This window comes from Sorex fumeus, unplaced genomic scaffold (genome assembly GCF_029834395.1).
Source record: "Sorex fumeus unplaced genomic scaffold, SorFum_2.1 ptg000024l, whole genome shotgun sequence".
Taxonomy (NCBI): Eukaryota; Metazoa; Chordata; class Mammalia; order Eulipotyphla; family Soricidae; genus Sorex; species Sorex fumeus.
The window spans coordinates 3714972-3742557 of NW_026606081.1; the positions used below are offsets into that span (position 1 = coordinate 3714972).

At 43.0% G+C, this 27586-nt stretch overlaps 1 protein-coding gene across 1 annotated transcript in view; it reads left to right on the top strand.

The window, feature by feature from the left end:
• SNX25 (sorting nexin 25) overlaps window positions 1-27586 on the top strand; it is a 115796-nt gene that overhangs the window by 79941 nt on the left and 8269 nt on the right. The window contains exons 9-15 of the mRNA XM_056114001.1: window positions 5025-5156; window positions 7548-7814; window positions 9857-10012; window positions 13528-13659; window positions 15752-15892; window positions 21749-21862; window positions 26167-26331. Coding sequence (XP_055969976.1) covers window positions 5025-5156; window positions 7548-7814; window positions 9857-10012; window positions 13528-13659; window positions 15752-15892; window positions 21749-21862; window positions 26167-26331 — 1107 coding nt within the window. The remainder of the gene's footprint in view (window positions 1-5024; window positions 5157-7547; window positions 7815-9856; window positions 10013-13527; window positions 13660-15751; window positions 15893-21748; window positions 21863-26166; window positions 26332-27586) is intronic.

A 27586-nucleotide genomic window follows, 5' to 3' on the forward strand; every position in this document is an offset into this window, starting at 1 on the left:
GCGAATGCCTGGTCCCTCCATTACATTGCTCGGGGAAAGTTTTGGCCCTGTCTAAAGATCAGGCTTGTCTCCCAGCATCTGGAGTCTGCTAGGAGCAGTAGTACTCTTGGGAAATTTGGCCAGACCAGCAGGGAATCGGAAGGACTTGAAACTGCAAGTTCCTTTTCTGTAAAGTAGCACTCAGCAAAAAAAAAAAAAAAAAAGTTTGTGTCATTTAGCTCTTGCTACTCTTACAAATGAGGTTACTTTTGCAAATGAGGTTCATTTGTTTTGATTTTTAGTTTCTTCATCTTTCCCTCTTCAGTTCTTGGTTTCCAGTTCAGATGGTTATCTGCTTGTGGTTTGGAATGTTTTAATAGAGGAAAACCTCAAGATAAGGTACACTCATGTTAGGAGAAGTGAATGTGATTTCAGATAGATTATCTGTCAGTGTCCGATCTAAAAATTCTTAATCTGGGTCTAGCTCCTTTTCTGACTCCTTACTTCCAGTTCTTTAGGAAAGGAGCAAAACCAGTTACTTTTGAAATAGTTGTCTTCAGAATAAAGCTATTTTCTCCGGTCTCCAGGTTGGGAGGTTCAGGCAGTATCACAGAATTCCAGTATTTGTAGTGTTTCCCTTTCCAAAAATAGGACTTTGGTTAGTTTAGGCCATTTTGATACCCGTGAAAGTTTTGGTATGACCAGAGGAATCCCTACCAACTTCATTTCAAAACTTTGCCCTCAAAATGAGATGAACCCCACTGGTCTGGTTTTTTTTTCCCATCCATATCACTCATTGAGAAAGTGACCCCAATTATACTGATTTGGGACACCTGTCCTTTGTTTTCTTTGTGAAAATCCCACTTCAGGCTCTTCCCAATTAGTTTTCAGTGTTATCTGTTGTGATTCACAGTGACTATTTGAAGTCTTACTATAACTCATGAAGTAGATGGTGCAGTTCCCCTTTTGCAGATGTAGAAGCTGAGGCTCAGGGTGGTGGGGTAATAACACAGACCTAGCAGGACTTGGAAAGTAACAGCAAGGCTCCAAACCGAGGTATGTCTGGTGTTAGAGCATGAATTTTTAAATTTCAGATAGAGGCCATACTTGGAGGTGTGGGGAAAGGAGTTGTGTGGTGCCAAGAACACACCACGGGGACTGCACGTGCGAGGCCTGTGCCCTGTCACCTTGGCCATCCCCTCACCATTCATACTGGAATAATTTAATCATGTGGTGTTGCCTCTCCGTCTTGCTTTTAACACTATAGCACTGTCACACTGTCCTCCCATTGTTCATGGATTTGCTCGAGCGGGCCCAGTAGCGTCTCCATTGTGAGACTTCCGTTACTGTGTTTGGCACATCGAGTACGTCACAGGTAGCTTGCCAGGCTTTGCCGTGCAGGTGAGACACTCTCGGTAGCTTGCCAGGCTCTCTGAGAGGGGCGGAGGAACCGAACCCAGGTCGGCCAGGTTTGCTGCATGCAAGGCAAATGCCCTACCCAATTGTGCCATCGCTCTAGCCTTTTGGCTAAGATCAAGTGCTGGGTGTTTGTTGAGCCCTTTTTTCCTGGGTCCTAAGGTTCTTTGGTGCTCTTAATGAATAGAGTCTTGCTTTTTAGGAGCAATATTTCATTGTTGGCATGCCCTAGAGGATATATACAACTCTATGAAAATAGGAAATATACAAAAATACAAAAAAAAACCCTCAAAATCTGTATTGCCTTATTTTCTAGCACCTCTTCCCCCCCCCCCCCCCTTCTCACAAAGTAGCTCCTGGATAGGAAGATGAAAAGAGAAGAGCTTGGGCTGCGGGGTGGGGGTTGGGGGGAGAGCAGCGAAGAGGAAAGGAATGTACAGAGTTTGGAAATCGCTGGCAGCAGGTAACTGACTTGCGCAAGGTACGTTTTTCTTCTCAGTGTTGATGTGATCCAAAATGAAGACCGTTGAGTGCAGCCCAAACTCTTGCACATGAATGGTCCCTAACTATTTCTGCCAGAGTTCTCGTCGAGCTCTAAATCCCTCTTTCCTTCTTCATCGACTCCTCCTCCTCCTCTTCTTCTCTTTCTCCTTCTCTTCCACTTCCTCCTCTTCCTCTTCTCCTCCTCTTTTTCTCCTCCTCCTCTTCCTCCTCCTCCTCCCTTGCCCTACCTTCCTTCTCTCCCCTCCTCCTCACCCCTCCTCCTCCCTTTTCTCCCTCCTCCTCTTCCTCCCCCTTCTATCGTTGTATACATCCTCTAGGGCATGCCAACAATGAAATATTGCTCCTAAAAGACTGTAGCACTTGGTCCATAACACACACTCAGTTATTACTGGCATTGTGTGACAAGTGATAACTCGAGATGAAAGAGAAAGCCAAATACGATATTAGCTTTTAGAATAAAATGTCATCCCAAATATCTAAAATCAACCCATTCTTACTTGAAATTTTCCTGTATATCTTGTGGAAACTCTGCAGCTAGCATCCTGGGTTTGGTCCCTCTGAATAAGCTTGTCCCTCTGAATAAGCCCTTTTTTCCTGGGTCCTAAGGTTCTTTGGTGCTCTTAATGAATATAGCTTCCATCTGGCTAAGAGGTAATCCATACAAAACTGTTTATGTAGTGCACATTATGAGACCCAATCCAGTAGGACAGAGAAAGAAGCTTAAATATGTTTCTTTTCATTACGTTTGAGTTATACTTGCATGTCATTTTTATTACTAAGTAAGAGTCAAGGATCTGGGATTTAAGCTCCATTAAATGAATTTGAGGTGTTTATCCCAATTAATTGGGTTATTAATTATTTGGAAGGTCGTCTGCTTTCTTATATTACAGCAGTCTGTGTACAAGATTGTTCCCATCACATCTCAGGATACTGACTTCTTATGTTTTTACTTATTTGTAAGTGAGGAAAATAGTAAACAAAGTGTAATTTATTTTGGTATATGCACAGTGGAATAGTCCGAACCAATTCATGCCTGTAAAAGTTTTTTTAAATGGTTATAACATTATAAGCAAAAAAGGCAAGCTAGAAAATCACTTGCAGATTTCTTTTATTTAATCATTTGCAGATTTCTAACTGTATAAACACAGGATGGAAGACCAAAATATGCCAAATACTAAATTATTAGGATCCAGTTTCTTGGTCTTTTTTATATTTTTCTTTAGTTTTTCTATGATTAGCACCTATTAGCTTTCAGGACTAACCTCCTAAGTACCAAGAAAGTTGGTACTTACCGTGGGCATTTTGACTATTCAGTGAACTTTAAATTTTAAGATTAAAAAAAATGGAGGGGTGGGGTTTGGGGGGAGTTGGGCCATACCCCGAGGTGCTCAGAGCTTTCTCCTCACTCTGAGCTCAAGGACCACTCCTGGTGACCACATACAGTGCTGAGATAGAAGGAGGCTCAGCTGCGTTAAAGGCAAGTGCCTTAAGCCCTGTACTATTTCTCTTGCCTCTAGGCAGAGTTTTTTTGTTTTGTTTTCCTTTTTATTTTTTTTTTAATCTGCCCATTCCTAGTCATGTTTCAGATACAAAGTACTGTACTGTAGCACTGTCCTCCCATTGTTCATCAATTTGCTGGAGTAGGCCCAGCAATGATTCCATTGTGAGACTTATTACTGTGTTTGGTATATTGAATACCTCATGGGAAGCTTGCTGGACTTTGCTGTGCGGGTGAGATACTCTCAGTAGCTTGCCGGCCTCTCCGAGAGGGGCGGAGGAATCGAACCTGGCTCTGCCAGGCCAGCTGCATGCAAGGCAGATGCCTTACTACTGTGCTATCGCTCCAGCCCCACAAAGTACATACCAAAGAAGGTTTTTTGCTGTTGTTGTTGTTTTTTTTTTTTGGTCAATGAATAATAGAAAGTTGGTAATAATGGGAGCTGAAGCAACAGTACGCAGTATGAAGGGTAGGGTGTTTGCCTTGCATGCATCTGACCTTGGTTTGATCCTTGGTACCCTATATAGTCCCCTGAGCCCCACCAGGATTGATCCCTCAGATAAGTCCTGAGCACTGCCAGGTGTGGCAAAACAAAAAACAAAGCAGGGGAGCTGGAGCAATAGCACGGCGGGTAGGGGGTAGGGTGTTTGCCTTGCAAGTGACCGACTCGAGTTCGATTCCCAGCATCCCATATGGTCTCCCGAGCACCTCCAGGAGTAATGGAGTAATTCCGCAGTACAGAGCCAGGACTGACCCCTGAGCATCACTGGGTGTGACCCAAAAGCAAAAAAGAAAGAAAAAGAAACAGGAAAAGAAAGAAAGTTGGTATTTACCATGGGCATAATAAATGTTCAGTGAACTTTAAAATTTAGGAAGATTAGAGAAATACTAATTACATTGATTATGACTTTTAAAAGTGTGTGGGCTTCACAATCACGATCATCCTGTTGTTTGTCGATTGCCTCGAGCAGGCCCCAGTAACGTCTCCTTCGTCCTAGCCCAGAGATTTTTTTAAAAAGTGCCATATTCAAGGCTCTTTCAGGGTTAGGAGAATGAGACCCATCATTGTTACTGGTATTTGGCATATTGGGTACGCCACGGGGAGTTTGCCAGACTCTGCTGTGTGGGCAGGCTACCGAAGTGCAAAGTAGGAATAAGATAATCAGATGTCCCTTCCGGGAGCTGGGTTTTATAGTCTCTGAGTCTTGGCTGTTGATGGGATTACATGGCACTGAGGGGCAGTTGGTGGGTGTGATCCCCGCCTACTGGAAGATAGAGGATCTGGGTGGAGGATGCTCAGCCCCCATCCGAGCAGGCTTGGAGATCTCAGCCCTGGGACCTGCATGCCTTTGTTCCTCCGCCGGTACCTTCATGCGTGTGGAGAGTGGTCTCAGCATGGTTGTGGCTGGTTCTGGAGGTCTTTGGCTGCCGGGGCTCTGCCCGGGGCGGGAAGGGAAACTCAGGCAGAATTTCCTGCCCCTGCGCCTGGCTGTCCTCTCCGGGGCCACTTGGAAGGGGGTGGGGGGGTTGCCCACGGAAAAATGGAGCTTTTAGCATTGGTAATTACATAAAACTGATAGTTACAGTTTGAATTTTAAACAGACTTTCCCTTCAATCTCATAAACAGATTCTTCAGTTTGAAGATATTATGACCAATACTTCCTACAGAGAGTACTTCCGGAAATACATGGAAAGGATCCACAAGGGAACTCTGATTAGTTTTTGGGAATCCGTGGAATATTTAAAGAATGCCAATAAGGTAGTATATACTGATTCAAAGGGGTACTTACTCATGGCTGATGAAAACTTGCACACTGGGGAGTTTATCTGAGTTTTGCATGAATCTATGAAATATTAAAATAATAGCACTGTAGCACTGTCCTCCCCTTGTTCATCGATTTGCTCAAGCGGGCCCAGTAACGTATTGAATACCTCATGGGAAGCTTGTTGTGCTTTGCCCTGCCGGCAAGCTACTCTCGGTAGCTTGCCAGGCTCTCCGAGAGGGGCGGAGGAATCGAACCCAGCTTGGTCACATGCGAGGCCAATACCCTACCTGCTGTGCTATCGCTCCGGCCCATTGAAATAATATTTAAGTAAAATGCATTGTTAATATTATGTTTTGGCCCACAATAAAATTTAAATATTTGACTTTTTCTGTTTGTTTTTGGACCACACCTGGGGGTGCTCAGGTCTTACTCCTCTGGGCTTAGGGGTCCTTCCAGGTGGGGCTTAGGTGACCAAATACAGTGCTGGCGGTCGAACCCAGGAAAGCTGTGTGCAAGGCAAGCATCCCACCCAGTGTACCATCTCCAAGGCCAAAATACTTAGATTTGTTGCTGTACTTGTTTGGGGGTCACCCTACTGTGCTCAAGCTTTAATCCTGGCTCTGTGCTCAGGGATCACTCCCAGTGGACTCCAGAGACCAGGGATTGAACCCAGCTTGATTTTTTAAAGGAATTCCTCTTTCACCTGATAGTTATTTGATTTACTTTAAGTCCTGATACCTCTAGAGTTGAATATTTTGTTCTTAGTATTTTTTAAACAATTTTAAAAATCGAAGCATCAGAGTTCGCAATAGCATTACTGTTGTCGTTTTATTTTTATTTTTATTTTGGGCCACACCAGCAGTGCTCAGGGCTTACTGCTGGTTCTGTGATCAGGGTCCACTTTTGGCAGACTTGGGGGACTTCGTATGGTGATGGGTATGCAACCCAGGTCAGTTGCATGTGAAGCAAGCACCCTGCCCGCTGTACTATTGCTCTGGCCCCACTATTTTAAAATATCATGAACAATAACTTTCATTAGTTTCACCCAATGTTGCACTTAAGACATTTTCTTGTTTTCAAAAAATTTTGCTTAGCTGGCATATTTTGCTTACCTGACCTGATTCCACATGACTTTTGACTGCGCTCAAAGGAGTGTTTGTAAAGAACAGTGGAAGCAAATATTCTTTAACTCCTGAGAACAGTCTGAAAAAATTCAGTGGAATGAAGGCATCCACCTGCCCCAGGTACCCAGCTATATTTTGCCAGAGCACCTTGGCCTGGATAGGTGAGGTGTGGGATGTTTGTTAAATTCCCAGTGCTCACTAACTTGTTTGTCTTTGTTTTTTTTTTTTTCGTTAATTGAAAAACCAAAAAATAAAAACCCGACAGTTGAAGATGTCGCATAAATTCCTAGAGTTAATGAGACATCTCTAGAGCAGTGTGAAGATTACATAAGATTAGAAGATTATTATATTAATTATTATATATAATTATATTATATCTGATTATATTATAATCAGAAGATTATTATATTTCTGACGTGGGCTGGCCATGCTATGCGCTATGTGGAAGACTAAGGGGCTGGGGCCCTGGGAGCTGGCTCGGGTCTGGGACTTTGACCTTGCTTTCCCAAAGTACTTAAGTTTGATCTCTGATGCCACAAGTCCTTCCACTCCCCCCCGCCCACACACACACACAAACCGCCTCTGAGTGTAGCACTGAAGGCACCCTCTGCATTGTTAAGATTCCCAGGTGGCCTTGGTGGCTCTCTGCAGCACTTGTGGGCCCGAGCAGCTCTGCATCCTGGGGGACTAGAGTTGAACTAACCTGCCTGGTGGACCCAATATCTCCCGGAGTGACTCCTCGACCTCCTAAGCACTGCACGGGGACCCTACCCTTGGACAGACTGGCTCTGTTGTTTGGTGAGAGCCTGATGCAGAGTGACGGTGCTGTGTGAAGAATTCTTGTTTTCTAAAATCACAACATATTATATCAACCTTTTAATGCCCGGTGAAATTGACTCTTTCGATTACTTCTGTTTTTTTAAGAGGTCAAATTAAATTTTACCCAATAAATCGTATTCTTTTGTGAAACTGAGAGCAATGCAGAGAAATCCATGGCAAGAAGAGAATTGTTCTTGGTCTCTTTTCCTTATGGCATGTGAATGAAATTGCTTCGGTACCTCCAATATTAAGTATTTTGAGGAATCAGTTGTTTCTCGAGGGTCTGAGTTGAATCTGTCAGCCCAGTCTGTGCTCACAGAGGGGGAGGTGGCCCATGCTAGCGCCTGCCTTGCAGCTGTAAAAGGAAAAGCATTCAGAAACTAATTTTCCGCCAAGCTCCTGTTTCTTACCTCTTCTTTTTTCGTTTTCCTATCTTTCCAGAATGAAATTCCACAGTTAGTGGGAGAAATTTACCAGAATTTCTTTGTTGAAAACAAAGAGATATCAGTGGAAAAATCACTTTACAAAGAAATCCAGCAATGTCTTGTAGGAAATAAAGGTATTGAGGTGTTCTACAGAATCCAGGGTGATGTTTATAAGATCCTGAATGATAGGTATTATCCCTCATTTATTGTCAATGATCTGTATGAGAAATTGATCAAGGAAGAGGAGGATGCCTCACAGTTGGTGGCCAACAAGGACCACATGGTGAGTCCCATTGAACTCTCTTCTCCCTTTCAGTCAAGAAACTGGGTGTGAGATTAGGTGAGAGCATATTGTGTTAGCCCAAGTTGGCATGGTGCCTTCACCTTGTATAGGACTTCAAAGGGATGTGGGACTTGATGTAGAGTTTGAATTCCTTTGTTACTCTGGTCTTCTGCATTTCTTTCTACACCACCCCCCCTCTTTTTTTTTTTTTTTTTTTTTTTTTTGGTCCTTAAGCCCAACTGGTTACCACTTCCAGCACTTACACACTCCAAATTTGACTCCTGAAAAGTGAGGGTGGCCAGGAGGTCTGTGGACTGGAACATTTGTGGCTTAGATCAAGTAAGAGAATAACTGGAAATAAAATTTAGCCCAAGAATAGACAAAGGATGGCAGGCGGTGGGCACTGATGTTATATAAGGAGAAGAAGAGAATGGAGAACATACAGGAACTATTTTGGAGTTAAGAAAGTCCAGTGAAATGAAAACATCCCCAAAGAAACTTTGCTTAGCCACACTTTAAGTCTGATTTTCTCTTATGTCCAGTGATTTTATCTCAGGCTCAGCCATCATCTTTTTTTCATTATTAATGACTTATTTGCTTTTAAAGATAAGTGAAGATTTGAAGAAAAGGCAAGCAACATGCTTTCTAGTGTTATTTCAGAAGATCATAATTTATGTTGGATTCTTTTTTTTCTAGCCTAGTTCACTGTATATCAGACTTTAAGGAATCAAGTTTTATCTTCATGACATTAGAAGTCATTGTCTCAGCAGTGCTGTCAAATTGTCTGATTTCCATTCAGACTTTTCTATCTCTGTATTATATCTACTAAAAATTAAAATGACTAATATGTGAGTGCTATAAAGGAGAATATTTAGATAATTTACACATCAATTCTCAAAAGATAAATCAGATGAGGACTTGAAAGCTGATATGATGGGTAATAGAAAGCAAACATGAACAACAAATGTGTCCAACTTTACAGGATTCAAAGAGGAGTTAGTGTGTATCACTGACCTTTCAAAAACCCCTGCACTTTGTTCTCATCAGCCCACTTCTAGAAATTAGCTCTAAGAAAATAGCTAAATGTAGGGGGGAAATCCTCGTGCACTCTTGAGTTGGCGTGAAAAGAACCAAAATCAGCCCTAGCAAGAGCAGCAATAGGAAGGTGCCCCAATAAAGGATCAATTTGTAACGCATTATTCAGTCATAAAAATGATAATTTTGAAGACTAAAATACCCTCAAATATTATATAGCACATGAAAAAGGCAGTTGCCCACTTAAATTTATAATAGATACAGAGTCATATCAGAACGCATGTACTTATGGATAGGATTACAAAGAACATATAAAATGAGGATAGCTTGACCTTTTCATGATACCTTATTTTTCTTTAAAAAAAAACAACATTAATCTGCTGTTTGATGCATTTAGTGAAAGAAGAAAAAAATATGAAAGAAAGTTAATGAATAAACATCCAGAAGATTGTTTCCAGTAGTTCTTTTCAGGGGGCTCAGCCTGAGTTCCTGTTAACAAATCTAATAAGTAATATGCTCTTTAATAATTTATCCAGATTTTTTTCTAAGTCTTTATGCATCTTAAATATCTTTCAAAAGCTATGGATTTGTGAAATACATTTTAAGAGGACAACTAAATAACTGTATACCAAAAATATTTCAATCAGTTAATATTTGGAATTTTTATTTTAGAGGGACTTGTATGCTTTTGTCTTCATAAGTGATTAGACACAGAACATCAGGGTTCCTTCCCAGGGGTGTGTACCATTTAGGAAATGTGTAGGTTGCTGCCCCTGACCCCTCACCTTTCCTTTAGACAGTTAAATGTCTCTTTTTTTTTCACTAGAATTTTGAATACCAAATATGTCGGTTCTGAATAATTATTCACTTTGTCAGTCCAAGCTGTTTTTTACTGTAGAATCTGGGACTTTGGTGCAGTGCATTATGATGACTGGTACAAAAGATAATAAGGTGTTATGATCACATCCATCAATTCTTGTGATTTTTTTCCTTCCTCCCCCATTCAGGGCCCCGGAGATGAGGTGGGAGAGGAAGCTGTGGATGAGGGCACCAGTCAACAGGCGGGGTATGCAGTAAGCAAACTGCGGGAGCTGAATGAGAAGCTTGAATATAAGAGGCAAGCTCTAAATTCTATCCAAAATGCACCAAAACCAGACAAGAAGGTAACGCACTCTCAAGGTGTTTTTTGAAATTTTCCATTAGAAATGGAAGTTTTCACTTTATGTTGGTGTGTTCCACTTTGTTTCATATTTTAGATATGTCCCATTTACCGTGACTGTTAGAAAAGCAGTTGCTACTATGATTTGGGGCTCATGAATCCGTGAGTCTCCCCAGCCATGAGTCTAGGTCCCTTTCCCTGACTTCCTGCAGTGTCTCTGGGGAAGAGAGTGGAGCTTTCCCTAGCGAAAATTCATTTCTTTTTTTTTTTTTAATTTTATTGAATCACCGTGAGAAAGTTACAAGCTTTCATGTTTGGGTTACAATCACGCAATGATCAAACACCCATCCCTCCACCAATAAACTTTCCCCACCACCAATATCCCTGGTATACCCCCCTTACCCCCCGCCCCCCGCCTCCATAGAAGACAGTATTCCCTATATTCTCTCTTTACTTTGGGGCATTATGGTTTGCAATACAGACACTGAGAGGTCATCACTTTTGGTCCATTATCTACTTTCTGCACACATCTCCCATCCCAATTGATTCCTCCTGCCATCATTTTCTTAGTGATCCCTTCTCTATTCCATCTGCCTTTTGCCCTCCGCTTCCAGCTGTGGGTCAGTCCTCCTGGCCCTTGTATCTACTGTCGTTGGGTGTCAGCCTCATGTTATGTTTTTTATACTCCACAAGGGCTGGAGCGATAGCACAGTGGGTAGGGCGTTTGCCTTGGATGCGGCCGACATGGCCAACCCGAGTTCGATTCCTCCACCCCTCTCGGAGAGCCCGGCAAGCTACTGAGAGTATCTCACCTGCCCGGCAAAGCCTGGCAAGCTACCTGTGACGTATTTGATATGCCAAACACAGTAACAAGTCTCACAATTTTACTGGGCCTGCTTGAGCAAATCGATGAACAAAAATAGGAGGACAGTGACAGTGATAGTGATACTCCACAAATGAGTGCCAGTCCTTCTATGTCTATCCCTCTCTTTCTGACTCATTTCACTTAGCATGATACTTTCCACGGCTATCCATTTATAGGCAAAGTTCATGACTTCATCTCTCCTAACAGCTGCAAAGTATTCCATTGTGTAGATGTACCAAAGTTCTTTAACCAGTCATCTGTTCTTAGGGCACTTGGGTATTTCCAGATTTTGGCTATTGTGAACAGTGCTGCAATGAACATATAGGTACAAATGTCATTTCTACTATGCTTTTTTTGCATTCTCACGATATGTATTGCGGGGTCATATGGAAGCTCACTGAAAATAGAAGTAAATCACACACACAAACAGAAAATCAAATCAAGCACCTGGAAATTAAACAGCTCACTATTGAACAACGAGTGGCTTAGAAAGGAAATCAAAGAGTGAATCATTTCTTAAGAACAGTCTTTTTATCTTTTTCTTGGTATATAATTGAGAGAGCCATACAGAATTGTGCAAGAACTGATAACATTTTAAAAACTAATAGAATTTTCCAAGTGTAGTATCATATCATCTGTAATTAGAGAAAGCTTGACTTCTTCCTTTTTTATCTGGACACCCTAGATATCTTTTCTTTTTCTTAACTGCTCTGGCAAGTATATTGAATAGTACTATACACTCGTACTATATTGAATAGCATTGGTGGGAGCAGGAAACCTCGTCTTGTGATTGATCTTAGAAGTTTTTCAGTTTTTCCTCATAGAGTATAATGCTTGCTGTGGACTCTGACTATATTGAAGAAAACTCCAACTCCCATTTTGTTATAGTTTTTATCATGAATGGGGCTGGATTTTGTCAAATGCTTTCTCTGCATCTATTCATGTGATCATATGGTTTTTATTTTTTCTGTTATTAGTATGGTATATTATCTTGATCGACTTGCAGGTGTAAAACCGTCCTTGCATCCCTGCAAGGTTTAAAGTTTGAGAAATCTCCTTTCTGTTTTTCATAATAGTTTCATCATTTTATCTTCATATCAACCAGTGCCTAAGGGTTCTATAGTTTTTCTACATCCACACCAACACTTGCTATATTTTAGTCACCACCTGATGAGTGAAAGGTAGATCTCTTATAATAGTTTTCATTGGCATTTCTGTAGAGATTAGTGAAGTGAAGCATCTTTTCATGTGATTTATGATCATTCATATATCTTCAGAGAAATATTTTCCTGGATATTTTCCCCATTTTTGAATTGAATTATTTTTATTGTTGAGTTTTAGACATTTTATAGATATTCTGTATACTTGTCCCCATCATATCTGCAGATATTTCTTTCAGTTTTTAGGATGCCCTTTTCACTAAATGGAAAATGTTCCCTACAGAAGTTTCTTTTTTCAAATTTCTTAATTTTTATGAAGCCCAATCAGTTTATTGTCTTTTTTTACAAAAAAAAAAACTTGGGCACTGGTGGAGGGATGGGTATTTGATCATTGTACAATTGAAACCCAAGCACAAAAATTTTTAAGTCTACAACTGTACCTCATGGTGTCTCACTAATAAAAATTAAAAAAAACTGTCATTGAATCACTGTGAGATAGACCACTACAAAGCTGTTTATGCTTGGGTTTCAGTCATACAGTATTCCAAGTAGACCAACAGCCATCCCTCCACCAGTGTACGTTTCCCAGCACCAATGCCCCCAGTTTCCCTCCCACCACCCCATTACTTTTTGTTGTCTGTATCTTTGATGTCACAGTCAGAATCCCTTGCCAGTCCAACATTATGTTCTCCCTGTGTTTTCTTCTATAATAATTTTTATTACTTGAGGGCTGGAGCGATAGCACAGCGGTAGGGCGTTGGCCTTGCACGCAGTCAACATGGCCGACCCGAGTTCGATTCCTCCGCCCCTCTCGGAGAGCCCGGCAAGCTACCGAGAGTATTCGATATGCCAGACACAGTAACAACAAAGTCTCCAATGGAGACGTTACTGGGCCCGCTCGAGCAAATCGACGAACAACAGGAGGGCCTTTACCTTTACCTTTACTTATTACTTGACCTTTTGTATCCTTGATGCATTTGGGGTTGATGTTGCACATAATACTTTATGTGAATATTCAAGTTTCTCTACATTGTTTGCTGAGAAGATTGATTCCTTCCTTAATTTCTTTCATCAATGTTTGAAGTGTTCATTGTTGAAGTCTCTCATCTCCTTGCATAAATTCATTCATAAATGTTTTATTTTATGCAACTATAAATAGACTTGTTGTTTAGTTTTATTTTTGAATTACCCATTGTTAGTGTACAGAAGCTCATAGGTATGGGATGTCAGTTTTGCCTGAATCTCTCAGCATTTTATTTAATTTTTTCTTTTTGGGTCACACCCGGCGATGCTCAGGGGTTACTCCTGGCTCATGCACTCAGGAATTGCTCCTGGCAGTGCTCGGGGGACCATATGGGATGCCGGGAATCGAACCTGTGTCGGCCATGTTGGCTGCGTGCAAGGCAAACGCCTTACTCGCTGTGCTATCGCTCCAGCCCCCCTCTCAGCATTTTAAATGGTCTCATAACTCCCAGGATGTTTTCCCTGTGGCAGATTGTTTCCAAGTTAAAGGATGAAATACTGCTAATAGAGAAAGAACGCACAGATCTTCAGCTGCACCTGGCCAGGACAGACTGGTGGTGTGAGAACCTTGGCCTATGGAAAGCCTCCATCACGCATGGAGAGGTAGGTTGAATTGCTTTTCCTCCCGATTTATTTTAAAAGTTTGAACTTGTAAGTGGAACATTACAGCTGAGGGTTGAAAACTCACATTTCTTCTGCATTTGTTCTAATTTTCTTCTCTCATATTTCTCTCTGGTTCACCAGTAATTGAGAGCCAGTGCTAGATCTGATCTCACCCCACTTCAGAGGGAAAGTTGTCTGTCATTCACAGAAATTGTAAGCAACTCTCAGATAGGAGCACGTAATGCCCTTAAATTACCAGTTGTTTTCAGGGAGCATGGAAAATCCATCCGAAATCTGTTTCTCACATTCTGCTGACTTCAGCTGCTCAAATTTTAGTCGCTCTAAGAACTTTAGTAATGAATATTTTTCCCATGAATTAGAAAATATTTTGCTGGATAGCAATTTTTCAAAATATATTAACTATGTCTCCTTTTGTCTGTAAAGGTAGTTTCATTTAGGGGAAAATGCTTACCAGTACTTACTTTTTTAGTCTTTTTTTAAAAAAAAATTATTTATTTATTTTGGGTCACACTCAGAGATGCTCAGGGGTTACTCCTGGCTCTGCACTCAGGTTCCCCAGAAATTACTCCTGGTGGTGCTTGGGGAACCATATGGGATGCTGGAGATTGAACCTGGGTTGACCACATGCAAGGCAAAAGCCCTACCACTGTGCTATCACTTCGGCCCCTACTATGTTAGTCTTAATACATCCTTTTTTACCTGCCAGTTATGTGGTAACCTGGCAGTAAAAGGCTTGTTCCCAGATAGTGCACAAATAGCAAGTCATACACAGGTAACCTGTTCCAATCTCTGACAGCATATGTGGTTCCCTGAGCACTGCCAGGGTGGTCCCTGAGCACAGAGGCAGGAGAACCTGAGCACCCCTGGATATGACCCCAAAGCAAATATATCTCTGTGTGTGTGTGTGTGTGTGTGTGTGTGTGTGTGTGTGTGTGTGTGTTTTGCTGACTTTCTCTGAGGGGAAATTCGGAGGTCACATCCCATGGTTCTCAGGGGCCATTCTTGTCTCTGTGCTTGGGAATGACCCCTTGTTGGGGGACCATATGTGGTGTTAGAGATCAAATGGGGTCACCTTCATGCAAGACAAAAACCTTACCTCCTGTACCAACTCTCTGGCCCACTTTATTGACTTAAACTAAATTTGGGAAGCCCTCATGACTCTTGAAGAGTTTTTGTTATCTCTCATCTCTGTTATTATTTATTTTTCTAGCATCTCATAGTTAAGATATTAAGTCTTTTTGATTTTGATTTTCTTTTCTTATATTAAAAAATCAATCCAATTTCATTATTTAAAACAATGCCCACTTATTTTCTTTGCTTTTGGGTGAGAGCACACCTGCTGGTACTTGAGGGCTACTCCCAGCTCTGTGCTCAGGGATTGCTCCTGGGGTGCTTGGGGGCAGGGGCGGGGGAAGGATGACAATACAGTACCAGGGATTGAACCGGGTCTCTGGCATGCGAAGCATGTACTCAGCCCTTTGAGCTACCTCACTGCCTCTCTGGCCCAAACTTGGCCCATTTCTTAGCTCACAGTTAGTCCCAAGTCCAGCTATGTATGATTGCTTGGATCTTTGCTCATTGTATCACAAGGTAAAATCAAGATGTTAATATTGGTCAGTCTGAGTTCTGAAGACTAGGGGGGAAATCCACTCCCAAGTTCACTTGGGTTATTTGTCAAATTCGTTTCTTTGTGGTTTGGAACGAAAACATCAATTCTCTTATTGTCAGTAGACACACAGTCCAGGCCCTTTCTGTATGTCACTGTGCACTGATACACTTGGAGCTGTACATGGAGTCCTTGCTGCAATATAGAGCTCTCAGTCTTTCCAGCTGCCTGAGCTGAAGGACTCTCCCAGTTCCTGAAGGGCTCCTCTAAGTAGGTTAGTTCCTCCCAGATCATATATTTAAAAGTCTCTGCTGTGTATTGTAACCTGTAGAATGAGTTTGAGATCATCTTACAGGGGATTATGTGGAACATATATGCCCAGTAGAGAGGGAATCTTGGAAATCATTTAAAAACCTTCCCACATCTTCTTTGTGTTATTTTTATGTGTGTATTTTATCCCCAAAGGTGACTGAAGAGAATGGTGAGCAAATGCCCTGTTACTTTGTGTTGGTCAGCTTACACGAAGTTGGGGAAGTTGAGACCAAGAACTGGACCGTCCCCAGAAGGCTGAGTGAATTTCAGAACCTGCATCGGAAACTTAGTGAGGTATGGACACCTGTGAACAAATATGTGATTATTGATGAAGAAGGCATTCAGTAGCCCCTTTCAGTGTTTACATATAAATAAACCAACTACTTTTTCTTCTTTGCTGTTGAACAGGCAGTTCGCAGATAAACTCATATGTCACACCATTAAGTTTAGTCTTAACTAAAGTGAAGACTAAACCTTATTGACTGGATCACTTGACTTCCCTTTAATCGTCGATTTGCTCGAAAGGGCGCCAGTAACATCTCCATTTGTCCCTGTTGCGTGCTAGTGTAGCCCAATGACGTCTGTTCGCTCTAGGAACACGAAGAGCCTCAAACCGATCATTCATGATCTTGATGAAGAAGTTTGACCATCTGGTAGGTGGGCGGCCACGCGGTCTTTTGACATCCCGTGGAATCCAGTCGGTAACAGCTCTAGTCCAGCGGTCGTCTTTAAATCTCATTACGTGACCAGCCCATCTGATTTTTGACGCCTTGGCAAATGAGACAGCAGCCCTGATTCTTGATCGTCGACGGATGTCTGAACTCCGGATTCTTTCTCTCGTTTGAGTGAAACGTGATATTCCAAGCATAGCTCTTTCAATTCCTCTTTGGGAGACCCGAATAGTGTTCTCATCCTGTTTGCGTAGGGCCCAGGTCTCTGAGGCGTATGTTAATGCAGGAAGAACAGTGGAATCAAAGAGATGTGCCCGGAGTTGGAGGTTCTTCTTCCTCTTAGCTGTTTCTTCAACGCTCTTGAAGGCGTTCCAAGTCGCTCTCTTCCTCCTGAGCAGCTTGGGTGCCAGGTCATTTGTCATGTTGACTTCTTGACCTAGGTACACATAGCTGTTGCATTCAGAGATGGTCGTTCCGTTGAGAGTGAATGGGGTGTCAGGAACAAGGCTTTTCCTCACAACATTGTCTTCATAAGAGTCAGCTGTAGTCCTACCTTTCCACACTCACGGTCAAAGTTGGCCAGCATTTGTGCCGCTTGGCTGATGTTTGGTGTTATTAAAACAATGTCATCAGCAAAGCAGAGGTGGTGTAGTTGCCGACCATCTACCTTCACTCCCATTCCTTCCCATTCCAGTCGTCACATGATATTCTCGAGGGTGGCACTGAAGAGTTTTGGTGAAATGGTATCACCCTGCCGAACCCCTCTCTTGACATCAATGATTACTTCTTTGTAGAATGGTGAGATCCTGGTAGTGAATCCTTAATACAGCTCACAGAGGATCTTGATGTATTGAGCTTGAATTCCCTGATTGGCTAGGGCTTCAATGACCGCTTCCGTCTCAACAGAATCAAAAGCCTTCTTTAGGGGCTGGAGCGATAGCACAGCAGGTAGGGCGTTTGCCTTGCACGTAGCCAACATGGCTGACACAGGTTCGATTTCCAGCACCCCATATGGTCCCCTGAGCACTGCCAGGAGCAATTCCTGAGTGCATGAGCCAGGAGTAACCCCTGAGCATCGCTGGGTGTGACCCAAAAAGCAAAAAAAAAAGCCTTCTTGAAATCAATGAACATTAGACAGAGGAGCATCTTGAACCCAAGAAACCTCAGTGAGCTTGGTTATCATGTGGATATGGTCGATGGTGCTGAATCCTTTGCGGAACCCGGCTTGCTCGCATGGTTGTCCTTCATCTAGTGTTCTGCCAATCCTATTCAGGATGACTCGAGTGAACAACTTGTAGATGACAGACAATAGGCAGATCGGGCGATAGTTGCCAATGTCATGAATGTCTCCCTTCTTGAAAGTAGTACGGTCCTGCTGGTTTTCCATTGGGACGGAACCTTGCATTCAGATAGGTAGCGAGTGAAGAGCCGAGCCAGTGTATTGATGAGTACTGACGGCAGGTTCTTCAGGTGTTCAGGTCTGACCTTGTCTGGGCCGGGTGCTGTTTGTTTCTTTACCGACGAAATGGCGTGTCGGATTTTGGAAGGGAGAACATTGGGAACGACATATCCATCCTGTGGAATTTGGTATGTCGGCAAGTGGACATGGCTATCGAAGAGAGTTGAGTAGAAGTCATGGATAATCTTCTCCATTGCTGTTCTGGAAGATGTGATAGATCCATCAGGACGTCGGAGGGCAGTCATCTTGGTCTTGTAGTTGGCGAAGGACAGGCGGGCATTACGAATACTTTTCCCGGCTTCCACCGCATCTACCAGCACTTCTGCTCTTCTCTCTTTGAGGTCTTCTTTGACCGCATCTCTGCACTGCTTTGTGAGCTTGGACATTCGCTTGCAGTTGCCTGAGGCATGTGCCAAACCACGTTGGTGAATAAGCTCAAGAGTTCTTGAAGACAGGCATTTTTTTTTTTTTGTGGCTATCTCTCTCTTGGCGTTCCTCGCGCAATCATGGAGGTGCTGAACCAGTCAATCGTATTCCTTGTCAATGTTGTCAACAATGGTATCTTCCCCTGTTGTAGCAATAGTGCCAAAGAGCTCCCATTGGTGGTCGTTCTGGGAGTTCTCTTCTTAAACTTTGAAGCCCTTTCTCCCCGCTCCGTGAAGTAGAATTTTGCATGAAGGAGACGGTGGTTCAATTCCGTTTGGAATTTTGGGACAACAGCAACATCAGTCAGGCAAAACCGTCAATTGAATATGATGTGGTCTATTGGACCGGGAGACTCCCATGTCCAATGTTTAGATTCGGCCTTCTGGAACTGTGAGTTACCATGGATGGTCTTGGTCGACATGATGAACTCAGACAGTTTCTCACCCTGTTCGTTCCATTCTAGGCCATGGGTCCCGATGTGAAGTTCTTCAGCTGATCTTCTCGGTCCTATCTTGGCATTAAAATCACCCACAATGATCTTGTAGAAGGTGTGGTCTTCTTTAAAGAACTTCTCCAGCTCCATGTAGAACTTCTCAATTTCTCCTTCATCATAATTAGATGTTGGTGCATAGACAACGAAGATAGATTAGAGATCAATAGATTTGATCTTTATTATGAAATTTTGAATTTTCATATTACCTGCATTGAACCCCCGAGGGAAAATCACCGAGTACCAGTGATTTTTGGAAATGTCATTTGTGACTCTTTTAGGGGGCAGTGAAATCAATTCAGGATTGCATCAGGAGGAAGAAAATATATTGGTTTGGCTTTCTTCTTATTAGTAGGGGAATCACTAAAACATTTTAGTCGAATATCAGGTTGCTCACGTTGGAATGCTGGCTTTCCTTCCTAATAAAAAGTGACCAGGGACTTGTCACTTTCTCATTGTTCCTCTTTCTCCTCTATGCAATAGAAACACTCATGGTATTTCCTCACTTGCTTTATGGCATTGTGGGTAATGATGGCATTAAGGCAATACATTTTTACAGTGCATGCAGAAGAAGGTATGGAATCTGGTAAACATTATTACTATATTATTATTAAAGTATATAATATTATATAATGCAATAACATATGTAATATCCTTTTCGATAGCTTTGAGCATTGTCTTGTAGAACTTTTGTGTGTTTGATACTGTGTGTTTGACATGATTATATAGTTGAGTGTAGATACATTTAGGCAAAGTATCACATGTATTACCTGCTAATCTAGGTAAATTCCTTCATAGGGGAAGTTATCTGAGAGTTTAATTGACATATCAAGATATGTACATAGTGGCCAAATCTGGATTGCAATACAGGTAGTCTTAGTTTCGGTTCTGTGTAATTCCAGTTTTCTCTGGAATTGCATCTTTAACTTTTGCTTCCTATTGGAGGTGCTCACCGTCCATCCCAAGCAGAAGAAATGTTCTTCAGTCATTTTCAGTTAGGACATCTGGCTCTTAGTCACAATAAGCTAGTAAAATCCTATGGTCATTTAATATAAGAATAGTTTTTCCTAAGACTATTGAGGAAAATGGACACTTGCAAAAATGCATCATTTCATAGTCTGCTGAAAATTCTGCTATGCGAGTTTTGTGACTGAAGTCTCCAGGCTTTCTTGGGGTCAGTATGGGCCACCTTCCCCCACCTCCCTGTACTTCCTAAAGCCTCAACCACACCTACACCCACACCCCAAAGCTGCCACCCAGTTAAAGAGCTACTCCAGCCTTACCATCCCAATAAAAATACTGAATGCCCTGAAAAATTACAATGACCTCATAGTACCTGTATTGCAAACCATAATGCACAGAAGGAAAAGGAAAGAGAGAGCAGAAGGGAAAGTGCCTTCCATAGAGGGAGGCTGTCATATTATTTGGGGTGCTGGGGTATCGTGTGAGAGAACAGGGGACGTTAGTGGTGGGAAATGTACACTGGTGGAGGGATGGGTGCTGGATCATTGTATGACTGAACCCAATCATGAATAGTTTTGTAATGGTCTATGTCACAGATATTCAATTAAAAATATGTTTAAAAAAGAAGTAGTGTGGAGTTCATGCCCACTTCAGTCAGCTTAATCAGTGGCTGAATGAGAGTAACAGCAGTACTCTTACATTAAAAAAAAAATTGTAATGCATCATTTTTCTTTTCACCAACCATTGCATGACCAAAATTCAGCATCTGTCTCCTTGCAGATAGAAGAGTTTTCTCCTTCCTGAACAGGAAAGAGAACAACAACAACAACAACAAAAAAACCAAATAGGGTTGATGTTCACTGTATCACTGTATCACTGTCATCCCGTTGTTCATCGATTTCCTCTAGCAGGCACCAGTAACGTCTCTATTCGTCCTAGTCCTGAGATTTTAGCAAGTGCCACATTGGAGGCTCTTTCAGGATCAGGGGAATGAGACCCATCATTGTTGAAATAAAGTAGAAAAATAAGTACTTGAAAATACAAAACAGTACCACTGAAGCGTTAGAGAAGCACACCTTGTAAACATCTCTGCCTGTCGCACCTGTGGCATGGTCACTGGGTTTGTCTCTTACCCTGGTGCTTCCTTGTCACTGAGTCTTCAGTTTCTGAAAGAGTCTTCCTGTTGACAGCTGTGAAGCACCCTCTCGAGTCCCCCTGAGTCTCAGTCTTGCAACTCTCACTGCTGTCTTCATTTCCCTGAAATTTTGCCCGGATTCAAATACCTTTCTCAGGCAAATGCCACTTGACCTGTGATGCTTCTGTGGACTGTGTAAGAAAGGCTGGCTTTCTCTTTCCTACCACACAAAGCCCTGGTGTGCCATCTCTTGGCTGCTATGACCCTTCAGTGCACTGATGCAGGCCACAAGAGTCAAAAACTGGCCAGGAAAACTGCTCGCTTGCCCAGTTCACTTGCCCACACGCCCGAGTGGAAACAAGACCGGGCCAGGAGCAGCCTGGCAGAGTACTGGCATGGGGAGCACCAACTTTGTGGTCAGATGGTGCTTGATTTAACCTGTCTTAAATGGTCTCAGAGGAAAGAGGGAAATGGTAGTAATTCCCAGTGCATATTGCTGTTAAACACACTAAGCTTTCTAGCACAGCATCTGGAAGAAATGACAAACTCAATCCACCATGGGACGTCTGTTTCTCCCTCTTACCGACATATTAATACACTGGCATTGTGCAATTTGCCAGTGAAAAGCAAAAATCAAGCTACATTCCAGTTCTGCTTTCTGTTATCTTCCTGTTTGATATTTTTATGAAGATATTGCAAACAAAATACATTGTGAAAAGGAAAACCTTTTGCCTCTCACTCAGAAGTAGTGCTCTGTGCTGCTGTGCAAATCTGTGCTTGGCCGGCTGAGGATTTCCCAGCTTCCAGGCACTCATGGGCCAAGAGCTGAGCCTTTCACATCAAAGCCCCCTTTCCTCCTGCACTTATCAAGAAAAGGTAGTAAGGTTTGAAATCTCAGAAGAGCGAAGACAGGAGGAAGAGATGTGGTTTGTGCTAATTATGCTGCTTTTAAAAAAAATTAATGTGTAATTTCAGCATGCTAACATTTAATTTTGTCTCCCTGCAGTGTGTCCCTTCTTTAAAAAAAGTCCAGTTGCCTTCTCTTAGCAAGCTGCCTTTCAAATCTATAGATCAAAAGTTTATGGAAAAGTCCAAGAATCAATTAAATAAGTTTTTACAGGTAAGGAGAAGAAAAGTTGTGGGTATTAGAGGAAAAATGTTTATTTTTCTGTCCTCTTTTTACTCATTTGTTTCCCATCCCCACAGATGATGCCAGATCCTCAAATTATCTTTAGGGGATAGAGTTTATCTTGGGGATAGAATTTAAGTCTGCCATGCTCACAAAAATAGCATAAAATAAGTGAATAACTTCCCTATTTCACAAACTGAACATACTTTGTTAACTATCTGGCCAGGAAGCCCCCAAAACCCTGCAATTCACTTTCCATCATCGCTCCCTCCCAAAGGTGACCTGGACGCTCACATTTTCACTTCTGACAATGGAGAGAGTAAGGGTTATTTGACAGAGAGGGTTAGTACTGTAAATGAAACCAGATAGCAAGTACTCCTGGGTGTCTGACGTATCATTCAGCACTGCGTTCCTGACAGCCAGTCGGTATTCTGACTTAGATGTCCATCATTTGTTTTCATTGTTGCCCGGGTTTTCCATGAGAATGAAAGGCCCACTTGGTCTGCTCATCTGCTCCGTAAGAGCTTGTGAACAGTTTTCTGTTGGAAGCTAGTATGAAGGGTGCATCTGTACACTTTAAATGCCTGCCTTGGGGTGAATGTTTGTTGGACAATACCTAGAGGTTGGTATTGTTTCTCTCAGTGGTTGGAGCAGTTTTCACACACTTGCCAGTCGTGTGGCAAGTTCCTGGTGGCCTCACATCTTATTTTCTTCCTTTTTCTTTATAGCCATTTTGGTGGGTCTGTAGTAGTTTCTCACTGTGGCTTTCATTTGCCTTCCCTGATGATTAATGGACTTGAGCAGCAGTCCTTGTGTTTTTGCCACTTGGCTGGTTTCTTTAGTGAAGTGCCTGTTAAAGTTGTGTCAACTACTCTCTCATGTTGCCTGTCTTTTCCATATTGCTGTGTGATGCAAAGACAAGGCTTGCGAATTCTGAAGTTGTGCCCAGAGAAACATGTCTTCGGTCACACTGCCAGTAGGTAGGGTGGGCAAGAAAGACTTTCAACTACACCAAATGGCACAGTGGTCTAAAGTCACCATTTGACTTCTGACCAAGAGGTTTTTACATTAGGAGATAATGGCTTTGATTGGTTTTCATTTCTTTGAAGTCTTTTTGAAGGTGCTAACTTCAGTATAGTTAGAGAGGCCACAACCACGGAACTATAATTGTAGAATACCATCCTGCCAGTGGTAGACAGAGAAAGCAAGATGTGGAATGCTTTGTCACAAGGACAAATGCTCACAGGTCCACAGAACCTTCCTAAAAAAAAAAAAGAATTCAATTGGAATGTTGTCAACTTGAATGTTACATACAACATAGTTCCCTACCAAAATGTACCAGCGTTACATATAGTTAGTGACCCAGCTAATTTGTTCTTGGCCATGCCATCACTTATATCTTCGTCATTCTTACAGGTGTCTCCCCTGCTTCCCAAGTGCTTCACTGACTCAAGCCACACCAAACATGGTGGTGGTTCCACCTTGTCACTCTGTGTCCCACTCTTGTATCTGCATGTGACACTTGTCTTCTCGGAATGCTTTACTGCTTCTCCATCATTTACTCAACAGTCATCTTAGATCTTCATGGGACTAGAGTCATGTTCTCTAATAGGTCCTAAATATATTCTCCTAATTTCCTTTACTTGAGAGTTTTTGAGGTGTGTATGGGGTGAGGAAAATGGAAATGAGATTCCACTTTTAGAAAGCTTAAAAATAATAACTCCCAATTACATAATGCCCACAGACATAATTTGGGGGAACATTTCTAGCTTTTATAAAACATTTCATTTTGTTATTTTCCTTCAAAAAAGAATTTAAGCCAAGGCTTATCACTCTTCATAATTTCCTAAATTATATTGATTATGTTAACTTTGAGATTTATCTCTCCTATAATGTCTTCTAGTTTTTTTTTTTTATTAGTGAAACACCATGAGGTACAGTTGTAGATTTACAAATTTTTGTGCTTGGATTTCGGTCATACCATGATCAAATACCCATCCCTCCACCAGTGCCCATTTTCCACCACCATGAATAATATCCCCCCCCATCCCCCCCATCCCCCCCTGCCACTGTGGCAGGGCATTCCCTTTTGTTCTCTCTCTCCTTTTGGGTGCCGTGGTCAGCAAAAGAGGCATTGAGTGGCAAACATGTTCAGTCCAGTCTACTTTCAACCTGCATCTCCCCTCCTGGGAGGATCCTCCAAGCACCCTCCATTTGGTGCTCCCTTCTCTATCTGAACTGTCCTTTCCCCTAGAATACCCGGCTGGCCTCTAAGCTATGGAGTAATCCTCCTGGTGCTGATCTCAGCTATTCTTGGGTATTAATCTCATACTTTGTTACTTTATATCCCCCAGATGAATGCAATCTTTCTATGTCTATCCCTCTCTTGCTGACTCATTTCGCTTAGCATGATACTTTCCATGTTGTACCACTTGTATGTAAATTTCATGAATGTCTTCTAGTTTATAAAATAATGTCTGGATGCATATTAGCTTAAAGGAAATCAAATTAGTTGGAAAACTGTTGCTCTTTCTAATACACCCTCACCTACATGTTGACCTGAACATTTAATACCCTGGAAAATGAATTATAGACCAGTTTGTTAGGTTCGGGGGGTCATGGCCCCACTGTTCTCTCCCCTTCATCTCTATCACTACCGAGAGACATTTATGGCCCATCTTTTTCAGGGGATATGGAGCTGGCACCTCCGCCCCTGAAAGCTGGCCGTGCCTTTGAGCCCTCATTCACCCTAGTATGGTTGTGTTGGGGTCTCTCAGAGATGGTTATTCTAAGGAAGGTCAGAGGGTATTCAGATCTTGTGAGGTGTGAGCATCAAAGACCAGTCTCTCTAGGATGAGAACCTTATCTCTTACCTACTGTCCCCATCTCTGTCTTCAGAAGCACAGTCCTCCCCCCCCCCCGAAGTCTGTCTCTCCCGAGGGAGTTATATCATAAATGGGGGCGTAATTCATACCATTGCATCCTGATTCCCCTATATATTTTGGGGGTTGGAGGAGGCTTGAAAAGTTGTGCTTGAGGGTCCTGGCATACTTTCCACCATTCTCTCTCTCTGTCTCTCTGTCTCTCTGTCTCTCTCTGTCTCTCTCTCTCTCTCTGCACTCAAAGATCACTCCTGGTGGTGCTTGAGGGACCATATGGGACGCTGGGATCATACCCTAGTCGCCATATGCAAGGCAGATGCACTCCTTGCTGGACTCTTGCTCTGGGCCCTCTACCCACCATTCTCAACCAAGCAGACAGTCAGCTCCATGCTGGAGTCTGAGGAAATGGTGCTACTAGGGAACTGGGCTTCATCAGGCCTCCAGGGCTGTAGCTAGTGATATTTTTGGGGGGCTGAGGATTGAACCCTTTATCATCTCCTTATCTTTCCAACCGAGCCCCTCCCCACCCTGTATCTTTTTCGGGGGATAGCCTGGGTCACGCTCAGTACTTCCAGCTCTGTGCTCAGGGATCACTCCCACCATTGCAGTGTTGGGGATCAAATCAGGGTTGAGAGCATGCAAGCCAGTGCCCGACCCTCTCTATAAGCTCTCCGGTTCTCTCTTTGGGGGAGGCATTTGAAAACTCTTTTGGTCACAGTATGAATTTGATTGTCTTTTCAAAGGCTTTGCTAGTATATAAATAAATTTGACTTACGTCTGCTTTTTCTCCTCCGGTCAGACAAAAAGATTAAGAGATTAAATGTCTGGTTTAAGGACCACCAATACAAGCTGTTCTAGGCTTGTGTGAGCCAGCGAGAATGCAAACCAGTGCTTGGTGGCTGTGCCACTTTTCAGCTTGACATAGAAAGTCTGATCACAGCCATCAGAGGGTGGCTAAGTGGTACCCTTGGGTTCTGTGCCATGACATTGTTCAAACACCAATGAGCTGAAGAAAGGTCAGTGCTCAGCAGTGGGGTCCCTGGACCAATGGGCGAAGTGCAAGTCGAGGCGATTTGGTCTCAGGCAGTGAGTGCCAGGGTCAGCAGCCTGAGGGCAAGGTCAGCAGTCCCCCATGAGCAGGATGCCAAGGGCACTCAGCTGAACGGCAGAGGAGCATTATATAGCGTTATAATGGCAGAGGAGCGAAATACAGACATCACAGGGAGTCTGTCCAGTAGATTTTATTTCCGGGGTTGGGGGAGCATTCAGGAAAGTGATTTTAAGTTCGGAGTCACAAAGGAAGTCAACGTCCCTGACCCGGCCACTTCCCCCGAGATGGCCGTAGCTGGTATTAGCTCTCAGCAGCCCAGACGTGCTCTTCGTCACCACTAATCCTGTCTCTTTCATCCACAGAATCTGCTCTCGAATGAAAGACTGTGCCAGAGCGAAGCCCTTTATGCCTTTTTGAGCCCTTCTCCTGACTACCTCAAGGTTATTGATGTGCCGGGAAAAAAACCCAGTTTTTCCTTAACCTCATTTCTGGAAAGACTTCCCCGGGACTTCTTCCCTCACCAGGAGGTGAGCTGTCCCACGGGCCACCCCGTTTTCACAGCATAGTTAAGCGAATATCTCCCTGGAGGCTGTTTGCTGGAGACCCTGCTCCCAGCTGGGGAAAAAGCAGATACATTTCATTTTCACTTGCTATCGGTGTCACATCTTGGGACACCTGCTTCTACCCAGCCCTTTCCCCCCATCCCAGCCTCCCACCCCCACCCCACCTACCACCAGCCACCTGAGTTAAGATCCAGAAATAAAAGATGAGGTGGTAGGTGAGTGAAAGGTGGAAGGGAGGGGTTCTATGGGAGCCCCCCTTATGGTGGAGGGATTGCAGGTGAAGGTTCTGGAGCGGAGCATGCACTTGAGGGAGAGGCAGTAGGTTTCTGGAACATTAATTCTCCCTCTGCTTGTTCCTGGAGCTTCAGCTCTGTCCTCTCCACAGACATTCGAGCGACTCTCACCTGTGCCCCCACCCCCACCCCCGGCCTAGGCTCCAAAAACATCCCTCTGCTTGTAGAATTAGCATTTTATTTATTTTCTAAAAATTATGTTTTCTTTTAATTAAAGAACTGTGGTTTACAAAGTTTCTGATCTTTGCATTTTAGACATGTAATATTCTATCACCAATCCCACCACCAGTGTGAGCTTCCCTCCCCCAGGGTCCCCATAGTCCCTCCCCATCCCGAATCTCCACACCCCCCCCCCCCCCCCCCCGCCTGTCAACTTAACAAGGCCCGTGACAAAGTGTCATTGGTTGCTGCGCAGACCTCATGTTTTTCAGCGTTGTTGAGTCTCTTTTGGATGTATGGCCACACCCCTCACCCATATCATCAGAATAACTGAAGTCCTAATACCTGCTCACCCATTACTTCCCATTCTCTTCTCCCTCCCTTGATTTCTTTCTTTTTCTGTCCTCTCGCAATACTGTGGTCAAGGTGATGTAGGCATCACCTTTTCACTATAGTACGTTTTCTCATCCGGTATTCTGTACACCACAGAGAAGTGAGGTAAGTGAGAACCAGAGCTGCCTGAATCTGTCGCTCTCTCCTGGTAGCAGTGGGCCAATCAAAGTCTCAAGTCAGGCACCAGCCTGGGCCTGAGGGGAAATGAGTTTCTAAATGAAACTTGCTGATCGGAAGATCAGGAAACGAGACTAGCTGAACTGTAAAAGCTTAGTGTGAGTTTTAAAAATAACCGCATCACACTAAGATCCTCGCCCTTCTTAGAAAAAAAAAAGCGAAAGAATGTAAAATCGTTTACAATAAAAAAGCCTAAG